Source organism: Littorina saxatilis, linkage group LG8 (assembly GCF_037325665.1).
Source record: "Littorina saxatilis isolate snail1 linkage group LG8, US_GU_Lsax_2.0, whole genome shotgun sequence".
Lineage (NCBI taxonomy): Eukaryota > Metazoa > Mollusca > Gastropoda > Littorinimorpha > Littorinidae > Littorina > Littorina saxatilis.
The window spans coordinates 52,615,742-52,631,129 of NC_090252.1; the positions used below are offsets into that span (position 1 = coordinate 52,615,742).

Here is a 15,388-nt window from a genome sequence, read left to right on the forward strand (position 1 = left end):
ATAAGGGCTGTAGCTCTCTTGGATCACGTTCTGAGCCAACAAGCCCTTAAGGTGATCTTTCACCTCCTGTAGGTGGCAAGGTGGGATGCTGCGGTATGGCTGGGCGACAGGGGCATCGTCAGTGGTGGGGATGCGATGGGTCACCCTGTCAGCGTATCCCAGGTCAGTCTCGCTCTGCACAAACCCGTGCGCAAACTTGTTCAGCAGTTCCTGAAGTTTCTCCCTCTGTCTCCTGGTGCCGTCAAAGTTGGGAGTGGGGACTGGGGGCGGTGAAGGGGAAGTCGTGGTCTCCTGCGTGCTAACAGTGATGTTCTGCGATGACACGTCAAACTTGAATCCCTCATCGCTCTCCACTGTCTCAATCCTCTCCAAAACCGCTACAGCTGTCCTTTGTCTAAGGGTGCAGTCCACTGCAGAGAGGTTGGCTACTCTCACAAACCTGGCTGAGCCTTGACTGACAAGAGTGGGGACCAGCAGCAAACCACCAGGGAGGGGCGTAGACAGTGGGGACGCAATCAGTAGACTTGACTGCTGTGGTCCAGTGATCCGCACCGTAGCTACCGAGCCTGCTGGGATCAATGTTGGTCCAGCAACCTTAGCCAGACCTCCTGTGTGCCGTTGTTGGAGCCTGGCTTCCTGGACAGCTACCTGCAGACTAGCCGGCAAGGATGAAGCAGCCACGGCAGGTGCCAATCGCTGAAGAATGTTCATCCCAATGAGCGCAGGCACTTCTCTCTTCTTGCTTCTGGTGCCAGGGTCAGGGGAGTTCTTCACCACTAAGAACGGAACGTTCTTGAAGCTGTCGCCAAAGATGGTGACCTCCACCAAGGCCACGCCGGCGTATGGAATCTCCAGTCCATTCGCAGCTCTGAGGGTGAGGAAATCACAGCTGCAAATGGACGTGTTGCGAAGATTCGCTGTCAGCCACTCCTCAGTGATGGTCGACACCTCGCTCCCAGTGTCGATAAGTGCAGTGACCGTCTTTCCCTGCAGGCTTACTTCTGTCGTGGGACACTTCCCAGTAAGTCCCTGCAGGAAACCCTTGCCCCCCGTTGTCTGGTTATGGACAACGGGGGCAATTAGTTTCCCTGTTGCTGCTGGTGGGAGGGGACATGGGAGTCGGGGTGTGACTGGGCGTTCAGGATCTGCCGTTTCAGCGGGCAGCGAGCCTGAAGATGGCCGTACTTGCTGCACAGCCAGCAGCGGGGTCGGGGCGCGGGCTGTTGGTGGGAGGGGTGGTTGACGGAGAAGCGGGAAGGGTGGTTCTGGGAGGGCTCTGGATAGGCGGGGCGCTGGTTCAGCTCCGTCCGGAGTGCGGCCGTCTGCTTCACCAGCTCAGCTACTTGGTGACGGAGCTCGTCGACCTCTGAGCTCCGGGCTGGTGTAGCAGTCACCTGCTCCGAGCGGACGTCGCAGTCGGCGTCCTCCCTCATCCACCGCAGAGCCTCTGCGCGGACAGCGGTGAAATCTGCATCCTCCCTCTCACGGATGAAACGACGTATGTCCCGCCTGAGTGATGGAGGCTGCAGCCCATCCACGAACCTGTCGCGGAGTGCCTCATCTGTCACCGTGTCAGCTGCAAGGGTGTTGAGCCGCGCCTGCAGGGCATGGAGGGTCTGGGCAAAATTGAGGACCCCCTCATTGCTGCCCTGCCGCCGACTGTGGAAGGTGGACAGCATCGCCGACTTGGTCCGGTGGTCCCCAAAGCTCTCCTGTAGAGCCGCGAGCACCAGATCCGACGTCGCGGTGTCAGCAGGCGGACGACCGGTGACCTCCCTCCGAGCGGCGCCTTCGAGAGACTCGATCATCCACTCTGCGGACTCTCCTTCCAGGTTCTCCAAGGCGTAGTGGTGGATGATGCGCCGCGCTTCCCTGGTGAAGTCCTCTAGCTCACAGCCCTCGCTGTCGCCGGTGAAGAGGGGGAGCTTGGGTGGGCGCACAGCCTCCCAGCGTAGACGCGCAGCATCGCGGGCAGCCTGGTCATCCATCTTGTTGTCTACCTTTACACTGCTTTCTGGTATTATTATGATTTTAAAGTTACTGGTGGCTATGCTCCTCTAATCCTGCTCCGCAAGCGCCAGATGTGGGAATGTCGGGTGTAAGGACAAGGATATATAGCACAGGCAGAGGAGCATACAATTAAGACACCGAAGACAGAGGTTGCTTTAACTTATCTTTTATTAAAGGAAATGTAACTAAAAATAACCACTCAGTTATCTAATCTAAATCATAAATATTCCAAAACAGTTTAGCTAAACTTGGTTGCAACTAGAAACAATGCTATAAGTTATAAAATAGAAACAATAAACAGAACTCTAATACAAGAAATAGCAATGCTTACATAAAACCAGAAATAGCAATTATGAATTATTCTAGTAGCCAAAAATAGGAACTATGAGTCCTGGTATCTACCAGTACCAGAATCAGAAACAATATATGTATTTAGTGTCAAACCAGAAACATAAACTATGAATATGAAACCAGAAACAATATATGTATTTCTGGTGCAAACCAGAAATAGTGTTTAAAAAGTAATTATTCTGGTAGTAACCAGAAACAGTATAATATAAATATGTGTATATCTGGTGTAAACCAGAAATCTAAACTATGAATATGAAACCAGAATTTCTGGTGTAAACCAGAAATATAAACTATGTGTATATAAATGACCCAGAAACAATATATGTATTTCTGGTGCAAACCAGAAAGCAGTGTAAAGAAGAAGGCAAGATTCTCCTCAGTGAGCACACTTGAAAGAAACACAAACTGCTGCTAGTCGCGAAACACAACGAAAACCACAAGTCGACAAACTACACGGCTAGACCGATTCGCGACAAATTAGAGCAGAGCTTCGACACGTTCAACGGCTACCGACAACACACGGAGCACCCAGCTCGCAGTGTCACAAATCGCGTTTTCTGCTCTACTCTAAATGTTCAGTCTTTTAAAGGCTGGCCACTTCCGATTCCCAATAGCCAATAGGAAGGCTACCTAGGTGTCAGACAACGGGGGGCGTTCTACTTAAGATTGCCTGCCAAATGAAAGGGATCGTTACCGAGGCATGAAGCCGGGTCGGTGTCAAGCACCGGAAATATTACGCACACCGGATAATGCTCATTAGATTACAAGCAGTGTCAAAGCTGATACACAGAAGGGGGGGTAGGGGTAAGAGACTAAAACCTCCAAGCCATCTTCTATGATGTGCCCTGTCAAAAGAAATGACACCCACTTGACAAGACGCCGTTCCAACGATACAGACAGTCTGGCGGCACATTACATAACGACCACCTAAATCTGAGATAAGAGATCAGAAATGCATCCGGTCGGGGCCTACTCTACGATAGTAAACACACAATAAAGTACAATGCACAAAGACAACCAGGTATTATTTAGTCACTCCTTAGGCACTGATGGTTAGAGGTTACGCTGCTGCTTCTCATCATTTCAAGTTAGGGGTTTAGCACAAAGGGCATTATTTAAATGTAAACCCAATGTGACTAGCACACACACAGGGAATAGCTATAGACAGGGGAGGCAACTGGGTCGGGCAGGAGATAATCACACACAAAGAGACGGGGCCGGTACGCCACTTGGCTACACTTAAAAAAGGGACCTGTCATCTTTCATCAGATTATAAAATATAATGAATTAAAAATTGTCTGATCAGCGAAATATCTCATAAATCAATGTGTTTAACAGATTGTTTGTATGTCTATTTATTCATATTTATTTATGTATCTCTTCTCCATCCACTGTTCACACCCACCCATCTCTTCTCTCCCCTAGTCTGACCACGATACTCACGTATCCCATCCCCTCTTCCGCGGGTCCTCCCTTCCGCGGCCCACACCTCACTGTGCCCAACTCACCTCCCCATTCACACACACACACACACACACACACACACACACACACACACACACACACACACACACACACACACACACTGCCCACCGCAGCGTTCAAGCATTGCTCAAGTAACAATTGTGTTGGGACGTAATGGTACGGGGACGTAATGGGATTCCTTTATGGGACGTATCGAGATGCAATTTTCTTGGGACCTATCGACACGCAATTTTGTTGGGACGCAATGGTACGGGACGCAATGGCACTGGGACCCAATGGCATTGGGACCCAATGGGATTGCTTTATGGGACGCAATGAGACGGCATTTTTTTGGGACGCAATGGTACTGGGACACAATGGTACTGGGACGTATTGGCATGACCCCATGTGAACTCGCTGCTTCTTCGCTTCTGCGCGTTTCCTTCAGTTTCACTTCTTACCAACTCGTCCGAATTGAATGTGAATGCGCTGCTTCTGGGCGGTTCCTTCTCCATTTCAACACTACTGGTGTAGAATCTGTGCCAGCTTGTCGGATTGTGTCGCTTTGGATCTCTGCAGGGGTCCGCTAGCCATTCTGCTGTGGTGAAATAGTTATCCATGAACTTCTTTTTGTCCTTAGGGGTCTTACAGAATTAAAACAATTCCAAAACTCCAAAAAAATTTGGAATTGGGTGGGTGGGTTAGCCATCAATTTGGAATTTTTATTTTTTTTGGAAACTCAACAAAATATTATTTTGCAACCTTTCCCGCGCCTGTAGTGAGTGACATTCCTTGGTATTATTAATACAACGTTCAAAGAAAGGGTAAACAGTGTTCAGTATCATGCCAACTTGCTAAAATAAGAAATGTGAATATAAAGCAGTTGCTGAAGGTTGAGAGGGAAGAGAATAAAAGACAGCAATTGAACTGTACTCACCACCAAACGTCCATTTACGGTAGTGGCGAGTACAGTTCAATTGCTCTCTGTTCTAAAATAAGAAACCCGAGTTTAATAGTGTTCACTACATGGTGTATGTGTGGCCGGTGGATTTGGACAACTTTTCCCGCATAGACGAATATCAAACCACTGAAAATGTCGACTTCAGAATTAGAGTGCATCTTTCAAACACCATCTTCTCGGTATGAATCCTTCGTCAATATGTACTGCCAACTTCACAAAAAGTCGTCGAGACAAGATTGGTTCAAGGCAGCACAGGCCGAGTGGATTGCTGCAAAGAAATCTGGCTGTGTTGACGCTGTGTTTGACGCCATGGAAAAGGAAATCAAGACGACAGTCGACCCGGACACCCAGAGGAATAAGTTCCGTGATTTCTTCACAGTAAAGAAAACAACGACTACTGCCAATCAGCCGAGTGCTGGTAGGTTTTCTCTTCCAATCCCACTCGTCAACAGACCATCAACACCCACGCCAACTGAGGTTCGGGGCGATCCCAGCAAGAAGCCAGCCATTATTGATGCCACCAAATGTGCCCATCTTTACAGCTTCTTGGACGACATCGGTGTTGATGCTGCAAAACTCCTGACTCCAGATGTCACAACTGCACAGAACGAAATGCGCACGTGGCAAGCGTGAGTCTGACCGTGACATCGACGGTACTCCACCAGCCAAAAAGACCAAATACTACACCACCTGCAGAGTTTGTGACAAGACTTTCCCCAGCCCACACTACCTCAACAAGCATAAGACAGAAACTGGACATAAAAAGCAGTAGCAAGCGATTCCATTTTTTTTGGAATGGGGGGTGAGTGGGTGTGTTCTGTTGATTCCAAATTTTGTTTGGAGTTTTGGAATGTTTTTAATTCTGTAAGACCCCTTAGCCTGCTTTGGGACACTTTTTCTGCGGGCTTCATTGTGTGCTTCGTGATTCTTGTCCAGATTTGAATCGTCAGAGCCATCTTTGTCAGCCTGTTCTGACATGGATGCCACACGTTCCTGGCGCTCAAAGGTAATTGGTTCCTTCGTGTCATTGTTCACCGGTCCCTGGTCACTCGGATATTCGCTTAATTTCACATCGCCTTGACTTTTCATCTTACCGCGTGTAACACAGCACAGACAGCTACCCACACAGCCTCCGCAGAACATACACATGAGAGAGCGAGAACATAATGGAAAGCTCAGCATCGTCTGACTCCTCGTCTTCTTCCTCCGTCTTGTTCCCCTCCTCCGTGCCCCCCTCCTCCGTTTTCTTATCCTCTTTCTTGTCGAAAGAAATGCAAGGCATATATCCCATGTTGCTAAGAAGCAGGCACACCTGGAATAGCGAGGCTAAGAACACGACGAAAGCGGGAACACCAACACCCACACCAATAGCGATCTTCACTGTAGGGGAGAGGGGTTCCTCTGCTGGGGCCTCTGAAAGGAACAATCATGAAGGCATGCACATGATAAACAGGCCGTGACAAGACTAGAACATTAAGTACAATGCTCGTGTATAAACGTAAAATGATAGAACCAGCTAGGCCTGATTGCAGCTCTGTCTTTGAAATCGTGTCAGATTGTTGACAGCAATTTGCCATTTTCAAATCGAACGTCGTAGGATATACGATCATAGGTAAGTGTTTAGTCTGCTGATCTAAACCACGCATGCCATTATAAGCCAGTTTTTCTTGCACAATTAACTGTTTGACTTGACCATCACATTTTTTTTCAACATGGTTTTATTTCTTTTTGGTACATATATGATATGACACCAACATCAGACATCAACATCAAATAACATCAGACATACAAGATTATATTATAATCGGTGTTCAAAACAAACCTCGTATCGTCATTTTTGCTGTTTTGAGAAAAACGAAAAAAACTGTTTTAAAATATCACAAACTCAAATTCCAACATTTTATTAAAACGGGATAAATCTGTGTAGTGCCAGAAATGCGTTCCTGGTAAGAAATTGAGAATTTGTGGTCAGATAAAGCCGTCACGCTTCAATGAATGCTGATACGAGCTTTTCTCACAAAACGGTGTCCAATGCGTGGTTTTCAGGGTAAACGTTTAGGTGAGAATACATGTTCTCTTTTTTGATAAGGCGTAAACTTTTCCACTTTTACACACACGCTGACACACACACACATACACACACACACACACACACACACACACACACAGAGAGAGACACACACACACACACACACACAGAGACACACACACACACACACACACACACACACACACACACACACACACACACACACACACACACACACACAGAGTATAGTAGTAATGCAAACGAGGCAAACATTTAATTTTCGAAAAAAGAGAATAACACGATAATAGGAAAATATGAACAAATAGATAAACATAACGAATTACGCAAAATTGTGAAAAAGAACGCTCCTGAACAATACATTCAAGTTAAGCTGCTATTTTCATCTTTCAGTACCACAAACACAGGTTATAGTTTGGCTGACAAGCAGTTTGGTGACTGTGGCAGCGAGTGCCGCTTTTTCTACAAGCGCATCTCTTGGAGTTGCAGAATGTCTGACAGGCGCATTTTGAATACCCCTGATCACCATGGGCGGAATGCATAGTAGCGATCTTTCTAAAAGAAGAAACGGCCGGGTTTGTATCTTCAAGCTGTCGGATTTGACAATCTGCCTTCTGTTACTGGTTTCTGGAATAAGCAGTATTGACACCGCCGTGCTTTGTAGCGATCCTATACGCCCCGTGTTCTGTGATTTCCGACACGACTTCAGGGATATTTCTGGCGTCGAGTCGACCCCTGTCAAACTCCGACAATGGAGGTAGGACACAGTCCCCGACGTTTAGGGAGGGTTGTTTGACATTGCTTGAAGACAGCCTCCGCTTAGCACACCCTTTTCTTCTTCATGTGTTCAGCAACTGTGGGGTCACCAGATGTTTTGTCATTCTGTTCTTCTTGAGATCTGGGATCTGCCTGGGAACAATCGGATTGTGCTGTAGTAAACGTTTCTGTTCTTTCGATCTCCATCGCCGGACAAGCCATTCACCATGTACCGGTAGTCGTCTGCGTTGGGCAATGTGTACTTGGACAACTTTTCATGTTTCATGTTGTTCATCAAAACGCGCATGGTGACTGTTCCTCTCCTGTCAGCAAAATGAAAACTTAAACTAAAAGTTTAAAGTTGGTATTGTTTGTGAGTTTCAATCACTAAGGCCCCTTGTTTGATTGACAATACGGGCACACGACAACAAGTATTTCCTGAGGATATGCTCACAAACCGTCCACCCTGTGTGTGGCTCGTGTTCTTTTCTGTTATACTGCCATCGACACTGTTAGCGTGAGAGAGAGAGAGAGAGAGAGAGAGAGAGAGAGAGAGAGAGAGAGAGAGAGAGAGAGAGAGAGAGAGAGAGAGAGAGAGAGAGAGAGAGAGAGAGAGAGAGAGAGAGAGCTCAGAACTCAGAATTTGTATTGTAAACCACACTGTTGTGTTTGTACAAGGGGGAGTAGAGTTTCCATTTCAATGTATACTCTCTCACAAACAAGTAAGAACAAGTGCATATACAGTGCAAAGGGTTGAAACATAGCGATCGGAAATCATGTACACACATTCATTTTAGCCTAGCAGTTGCTGTCGATGCCTGAATGCATAAAATGTATACCGGGAGAGTGCCCACAACCTACGTTTGTTTTGTGTTAGTAGTTTCTCTTATATCAGAGTATACTGGACACTTAAAAAGAAAGTGGTGCTCGTTTTCGTGAGGGTATCTGCAAAATGGGCAAACATGGGAACCGTGTGCAGAGTATCTCTGTTTGTTGCACATCAAGGGTGAAACCCCAAGTCTGAATTTTGTGAACACTTTTTGAATATATACTGTTCAAAAAAAGAAACGCATAGTTGCTACTTGCCAAATTTGTTTTATTTTTCGAAAAAATTAACAGAAAATCCAATATTTAGATTATTTGTTTGAAATTTGGTATGGACACAGTTGAATGCACACACAGTTCATTTGCATCTTCAAATCAATCAGTCAATCAATACGATTGGGTGCCGAGGCTGTCAAGTCAGTAGGGGGTGTGACTGCCTTGAGCAGCAACAACTGCCCGGCACCTTCTGGGCATGGACTGGATCAGATGCCGGATATCTTGCTGTGGGATGGTGTCCCACTCCTCCTGAAGTGCCTGCAATAGATCGCGGTGATTTGCCGGCGCTTCTTCTCGCCTGCGCACACGTCTGTCCAATTCATCCCAGAGGTGTTCTATCGGGTTCATGTCTGGCGACATGGATGGCCAGGGAAGCACCTGGACATGGTGGTCGGTGAGGAACTGGGTGGTGAGTCGTGCTGTGTGCGGGCGAGCGTTGTCCTGCTGGAATATGGCATCCTGGTCAGCCAGAAGAGGAAGGGCGTGTGGGCGCAGAATTTCATCCACGTATCGCTGGGCAGTTATGCGCCCTTGGACGTGCACCAGGGTGCTCCTTCCAGCGGTATTGATCGCCCCCCACACCATGACGCCTCCACCACCATGAACGGGTGCCTCATCCACACAGTTGGGCGCGTAACGTTCGTTTACTCTCCGGTAGACCCTCCTCCGACCATCATGTCGCTGGAGCAGGAAGTAGGACTCGTCGCTGAACCACACGTGTCTCCAGTGATTCCGGACGGTCCAGCGAAGGTGCTGGTTGCCCCACTGCACTCGGTTCTGGCGATGGCGGCGGGTGAGGACAGCTCCTCTGTGAGGTCTGCGAGCTCTCAAACCAGCTTCATGCAGGCGGTTCCGCATGGTCTGGTCCGATAATCGGTGTGGCCCGGGGAGAGCCTGGACAGAAGATGAGGCCGACAGGAAACGATTCCGGAGGTGGCGGAGCCGTATGAAGCGGTCGTGAGCAGCAGTTGTCGCCCTTGGTCTTCCCGCTCGTGGCAAGTCAGCAACGGAACCAGTGGCTTGAAACCTGACCCACAGTCTACTGATGGTGCTCTGGGACACGTGGAAGTGCCTGGCGATTGCACTTTCACTTTGGCCTGCTTGTAAACGACCCAATGCAATTTGGCGGTCTTCTCTGCTCAATCGGGCCATCTTTCGTCGCTGAATTGTCGTCTGATTTCTTTGTGGCGAACAATCCGCTTTTATGGGTTTTGGAAGACATGGTGAGAGCTCAATATTCCCCGAGTTTCACGAGATTACACTGAAGCATGACGAGTGGTCATGCCAAATGAGCAATTTTGACATTGTAGCCACTGATAACGCATGCGTCACGTGCAGAGCTTACTTGTGGCAATGGACGAAAGGTCGACGACCAGATAAACATTTTCTGCAGTTTGGTGGATATCCTTGTAGCCATATAACTAAATTAACCAAATATTACAAGCTATGCGTTTCTTTTTTTGAACAGTATATATGGATTGTCTATTTGGTCAAGGTACCTTTCTTTTCCAAAGTCAGGTTTAAACAATTTGAATGTGTCATACCTCTCACTGTCTTCTAGCTTACTATGCCAGTTCTGGGTAAAGCAGTCTTTCAGGCGTTGTTGAAAAGCCTTGATAAAGTGTTTTTCGTTGCCGACATAGCCGTACGTCCACACATGTCCAAACCCATTTTCACATAGCAGGTTCCTGACCCTAGCGGACCAATTGTCTGTCCCTCTGTCTGCCATGTTCCTCATCATCACATGGGCCATTTTTACATATCTTGTGTTGGGGAGGCGATTTAGCCGCAACCAATATTTAACGCATCTGGTAGCAGCGAGGACTGATAGGGGAAATCTACCGAGTTCTCCGTATACCATGCAGTTGGGACTTTGGGGGGAAACACCTATTATCCGTTTGCATGCGAACATGTGTACCTTTTCAATGTTAGAGCAATCAAAACAACCCCACATTTCTGAACCGTATAGCAATATGGGGGTAATCTGTGTATCAAAGAGTGTGAAAAAAAGGTTTAGATCATAACATCCAATATTCCACAAAACTCTAAAAATGTCAAGAACACCACGCTTAGCTCGTACAATAGAGTCTTCAAAGCATCGTTGGATGGAAACTTTGGTGTCAAGGTTAAGCCGAGATATTTATACGAGTTGGTAACGTACATGTTGTCGTGACCAAATGTCCAGGCTTCGTTTTTCCCCAAGTATCCACCGTTGCGAAATACCAACACTTTTGTTTTTTCTTTGTTTACCTTTAAACCTAACCCCTTTTTGCCGAGATTTTTTTTTTCTTGCGTTTTTTAATAGCAAATAAAATTCTAAGACACAATATGTATTTCTTTTCTGATTTTTTTACTTTTTCTTGTGTCTACAGCATTTTTTTCAAGCGTCCTTTAAAAAGGACGCTAGGATCGAGAGGGTGAGGTTTATCAAACATATACAATAGTGAAAGGAACAAGTTTCTAAAAGTTTTCAATGAAATTTATTAACACAAACACTTGTTTTCAAACACGTTTTTAACTTTCGGTTTATAAACAATACAAAGTAACGGATTAACTGTCCATTATTTTAAAAAAATAAACAAACAAAAAAACAAAAACAACCTCTGAACATGGTGCAAGTCACTCTCCTGTTACCCTGCCAATGTGAATAATCTGTGCAAACAAAATTGCTTTCAACGATTTTTGTACAGCTCGTCAGAGCTTTTCACTTTCATTGTGAGTGGTCAAGTGGTCAGTTACCGATTACACAGGAGTATGAAATGCCACAAAACAGTACTTTCGGTGCAGAGGGACATTGCACTTCAGGCAGATTTGTTTGACCTTTTTGCCACATTGTGCGCATCTTCTCTGCTTGGAGATGTGCTCCACCAGGTGATCCAACCCATCACATCTGATTGCTGGTGGAACTCTTCTGTCCAGCTTTGCCACACGTCCGACAGGATGGTTAGGGAGCTCCAGACGGGCAGCAGCGTGTGACCTCTTGAGGTAGATGTCCGCGATGGCACGCCGAACTGCCAGAAGATCCATGGGAATGTACTCTGAGGCAGGTGTTGCCCTGTACATGTGCCATGTTTGCTGCACACACAGGTCAAGACAGAAGCTGAAAATGGCCCACCACCATTTCTTGGATCGTATGGAGACTCGGTATTTGGCAATGCTCTGGTCCATTCTGTCGCACCCGCCCATTGTCTTGTTATAGTGTTTGATCAGGAAGGGCTGCGAGATCTTGACTCGTTTTTTTTTTCTGCCTTGGACCACCGGGAGGCTGACTGCAGAGGGTTGACTCCTGCTGCATTGGAGACAGCGTTGACGATGTTGTTGTCGTTCCATCGAACCACTATCACTCCTGTGTTTTCGGCCTGTTGAAAGTCGTAAGTGCCTCTCTTGGTATTCTTCATTTCATTGATTGACTTCAGTGGGCACTGCTCGGTCCTGTTGGCACGAATCGTTCCTGTACATCCAATCTTCTTGCTCGTGAGGACGTCAACAAGCTTCAGACTTGTAAACAGGTTATCAAAGGTCAGATGGTAACAATCTTCCGGCTCCTCTTCCTCCAGCTCAGAGATGAGGTCAACCACCACGGCTCCACCCATTCCAATGCCTGGATACTCATCTGCATTAGCTTGCCTGCCTTTTGCTCCTTGGTAGGGTTCAAACTGGACGCAGTACCCAAGGGGTGTGGCCAGCACCCACATCTTGTATCCGAAGCGTATAGGCTTCCCTCTAATGAATTGCTTTGCACCGTGTCTCCCATAGTATGGGATCATGCTCTCGTCGATACTCAAATGTTGTTGCTTCATGATTTTTTTTAAGTACATGAGGCATCTCTCATTGAGCATGGTAATCAATGGCCTGATTTTGGCCATATCCATCACCACCACTGTTCTCCTCTCCCAATGTAGTTCTGCCACTGAGTCCCACAATAGTAGCTGTGGCACTGGCAGTCAGTTGTCGTCCGGACAAGTTGTGGACAGCACACTCCCCATCGTCTTCACCACTATCTTCATCAGTCAACTCATCAACTTCAGGAGGGTCGAGAAAGATGTCAGCTCTTTGAAATAAGTCATCATCTTCAAGCATATCTATTACCTCGTTCACAGTGAATCTGAAACAAACCCAACCCGTACATGAAAAAACCTCTGGCCATTTAGCCCTAGCGTCCTTTTTAAAGGACACCAGATCGAAACTGCCTATAACACAAACTATGGACTATATTCACAAAAAGAAAAATATGTTTCTAGATTATGCCTTTGTCTTCAAATTACCTTCAGTAATGATATTAAAAATGTTGATAATTACACAAATATAGCCTTACCTTCTTTTGGAACTCATCTTGATCTGCTCAGCATGTGGATTTTGAATGCTGTCCACCATGACACTTTACTGCCAAGAGAGATAACTTTCTCCAACTCAGCTTCTGAAACGTTGTTACCTCTCTTACACCAATCAGTGACTTAGACCTTTCTCAGAGTCTGTGTTGTAAATCAGGTGGGGAAAATGTAAGCGTCCTTTTTAAAGGACGCCAGGCTTAAATGGGCTAATCTGTTGGCAACTTCATGCAATACATTTAACTGGTTTTGTAGTCCCACCGGTGTCGCTGAGAGCAATGTTATGTCGTCAGCAAACATCATGATAAATAGTTCAATTTCACCCGGAAGAAGTTGAATTCCATGCCTCCCTTTTAGAATCATTTCAGACGCAAGTTCGTAAATTAAAAAAGAGAACAGGCTTGGGCTTGCCAAGCATCCTTGTTTGAGACCTTGCATACACTCAAAAAAGGCCGTGTAGTCAGAGTTACACCGAACACAAGATAATACGTTTGAGCACATTGCTCTGAGTGTTTGAAGCATTTTTCCCCCAATGCCGATCTTGAGCAGTACATTCCATAGTTTCTTGTGTTGTTTAAGTTGCTTGCTTACAGCTGCATATAACGTGAAAATATGGTCCACTGTCGTAGAGAGAGAGAGAGAGAGAGAGAGAGAGAGAGAGAGAGAGAGAGAGAGAGAGAGAGAGAGAGAGAGAGAGAGAGAGAGAGAGAGAGAGAGAGAGAGAGAGAGAGAGAGATTTATGTATTTATTTTATTTTTTTATTTTATGCAATTTATATCGCGCACATATTCAAGGCGCAGGGATTTATACTTCTTTGATTCATATTCTAACATTTTTTTTAACGTATTGTCATTAGATTAAACCCTTCCATGGGCGAGGGCTGGATGTAAAAAAAACCACCTGTTTGCTTATACCATTACCCTCGTTAATAAAGAATTTGTCTTTGTCTTGTCTTGTCTTGTCTTGTCTCTCTCTCTCTCTCTCTCTCTCTCTCTCTCTCTCTCTCTCTCTCTCTCTCTCTCTCTCTCTCTCTCTCTCTCTCTCTCTCTCTCTCTCTCTCTCCTTGCACTCTAGCCTTAACCTGTGAAGATCTCTTGAGAATCGCGAGAATACACGGTACCCAAAGACAGGAAAGGCCGACCCACGAACTACAGCACCCCGAGGCTACCAGATGGAAGACGAGACCACAGCTAGAAAGACATACAGCAGCCCAGACGAAGACAGTCAGCCAGAGAACGCGCCAGCTACCAGTAAAGCTACCGACGACACACACCAGGCAGCGGTCCAGCAGCAGGAGGCCAAGGTCAACCCAGACGACGCTTCAACGCACAGCCTAGGGATGCCGGCTGGTGGGGGGCCAACTGAGGAGGTCAACGGGGATACAGTGGAAGCAGGAGATCCGTCCGGATCAGCAGCCCTGGTGGAGACTCGTGGAGACGAGTCTGACGACGTACAGGAGGGAAACCTGAGAGCTTTAGAGCTCTCCATACAAGGCGCCACGGACACCACTGCACAAGCAACAGAGGTGTCACCCACGACACAACACAACACAATGCAGAGGAGAACGACGTCATCGCTGAGGTGTCTGACAAGCGCCCCCTCAATCGAGCACGAGCTCAGACTGTGAGGGAAGGAATGGACAAGCGCCAGATGACTCTTGCTGACTGTGGGGTCCACAGCACGACGCCAGTACCCACGGTTACCAATAGGGTCACAGACGAAGGCGAAGGCGCTAGATAGGATTACGGCCGGGCCACTGCTAATTAGTTAGTTAGCTGTTGCTTTTCGGGTCCAGCGGACCATAATAGGCCAAATCAGGACCCCCCCCCCCCCCCCCCCCCCCCGCTAATCAACTCCATTCGACTAAAACCGTAAGTTTCTTGACGTATAATCTTGAAGGCCTAAAACGCCTCTATGATCCAGATATAGGTTCATATCTATCAACATTTGATTTTGTGCTACTCGTGGAAACTTTTTCAATAACTTTTCCGACTTTGATATTCCCGACTTATGAAGTATTTGTATCCCCAGGCATAAAACTGTCAGATAGTGTAACTGCATGCATTTCAGGAGGAACTGCTCTGCTTGTCAGAAAAGAACTGTCCCGCTTTGTGACTAGAATAGAAACAAAATACGACAACATGATAATTCTAAAGTTGTCGAAGAGTCTCTTGGCCACAGACCAGGATGTGATCTTATTGGGTGTGTACGTGCCCCCAATTAATTATGTGTATTACAGAGAAACGGACATTTCGAATGGCATAGCTGTCATTGAACATTGCATGATGGATATTATACAAGACTGTGGTGATCTCCCTTTTATATTAATTGGGGATTTAAATGCCAGAACAAGTTCGAGAAATGCGGTGC

General features: G+C 46.7%; 1 protein-coding gene across 1 annotated transcript; it reads right to left on the bottom strand.

The window, feature by feature from the left end:
* Nucleotides 1-11,896: 11,896 nt before the first annotated feature.
* Nucleotides 11,897-12,385, bottom strand: LOC138974729 (piggyBac transposable element-derived protein 2-like). The gene has a single exon (XM_070347454.1). The coding sequence runs from the start codon at nt 12,383-12,385 to the stop codon at nt 11,897-11,899; it is 489 nt and encodes a 162-aa protein (XP_070203555.1).
* Between the last annotated feature and the right edge of the window lie 3,003 nt (nt 12,386-15,388).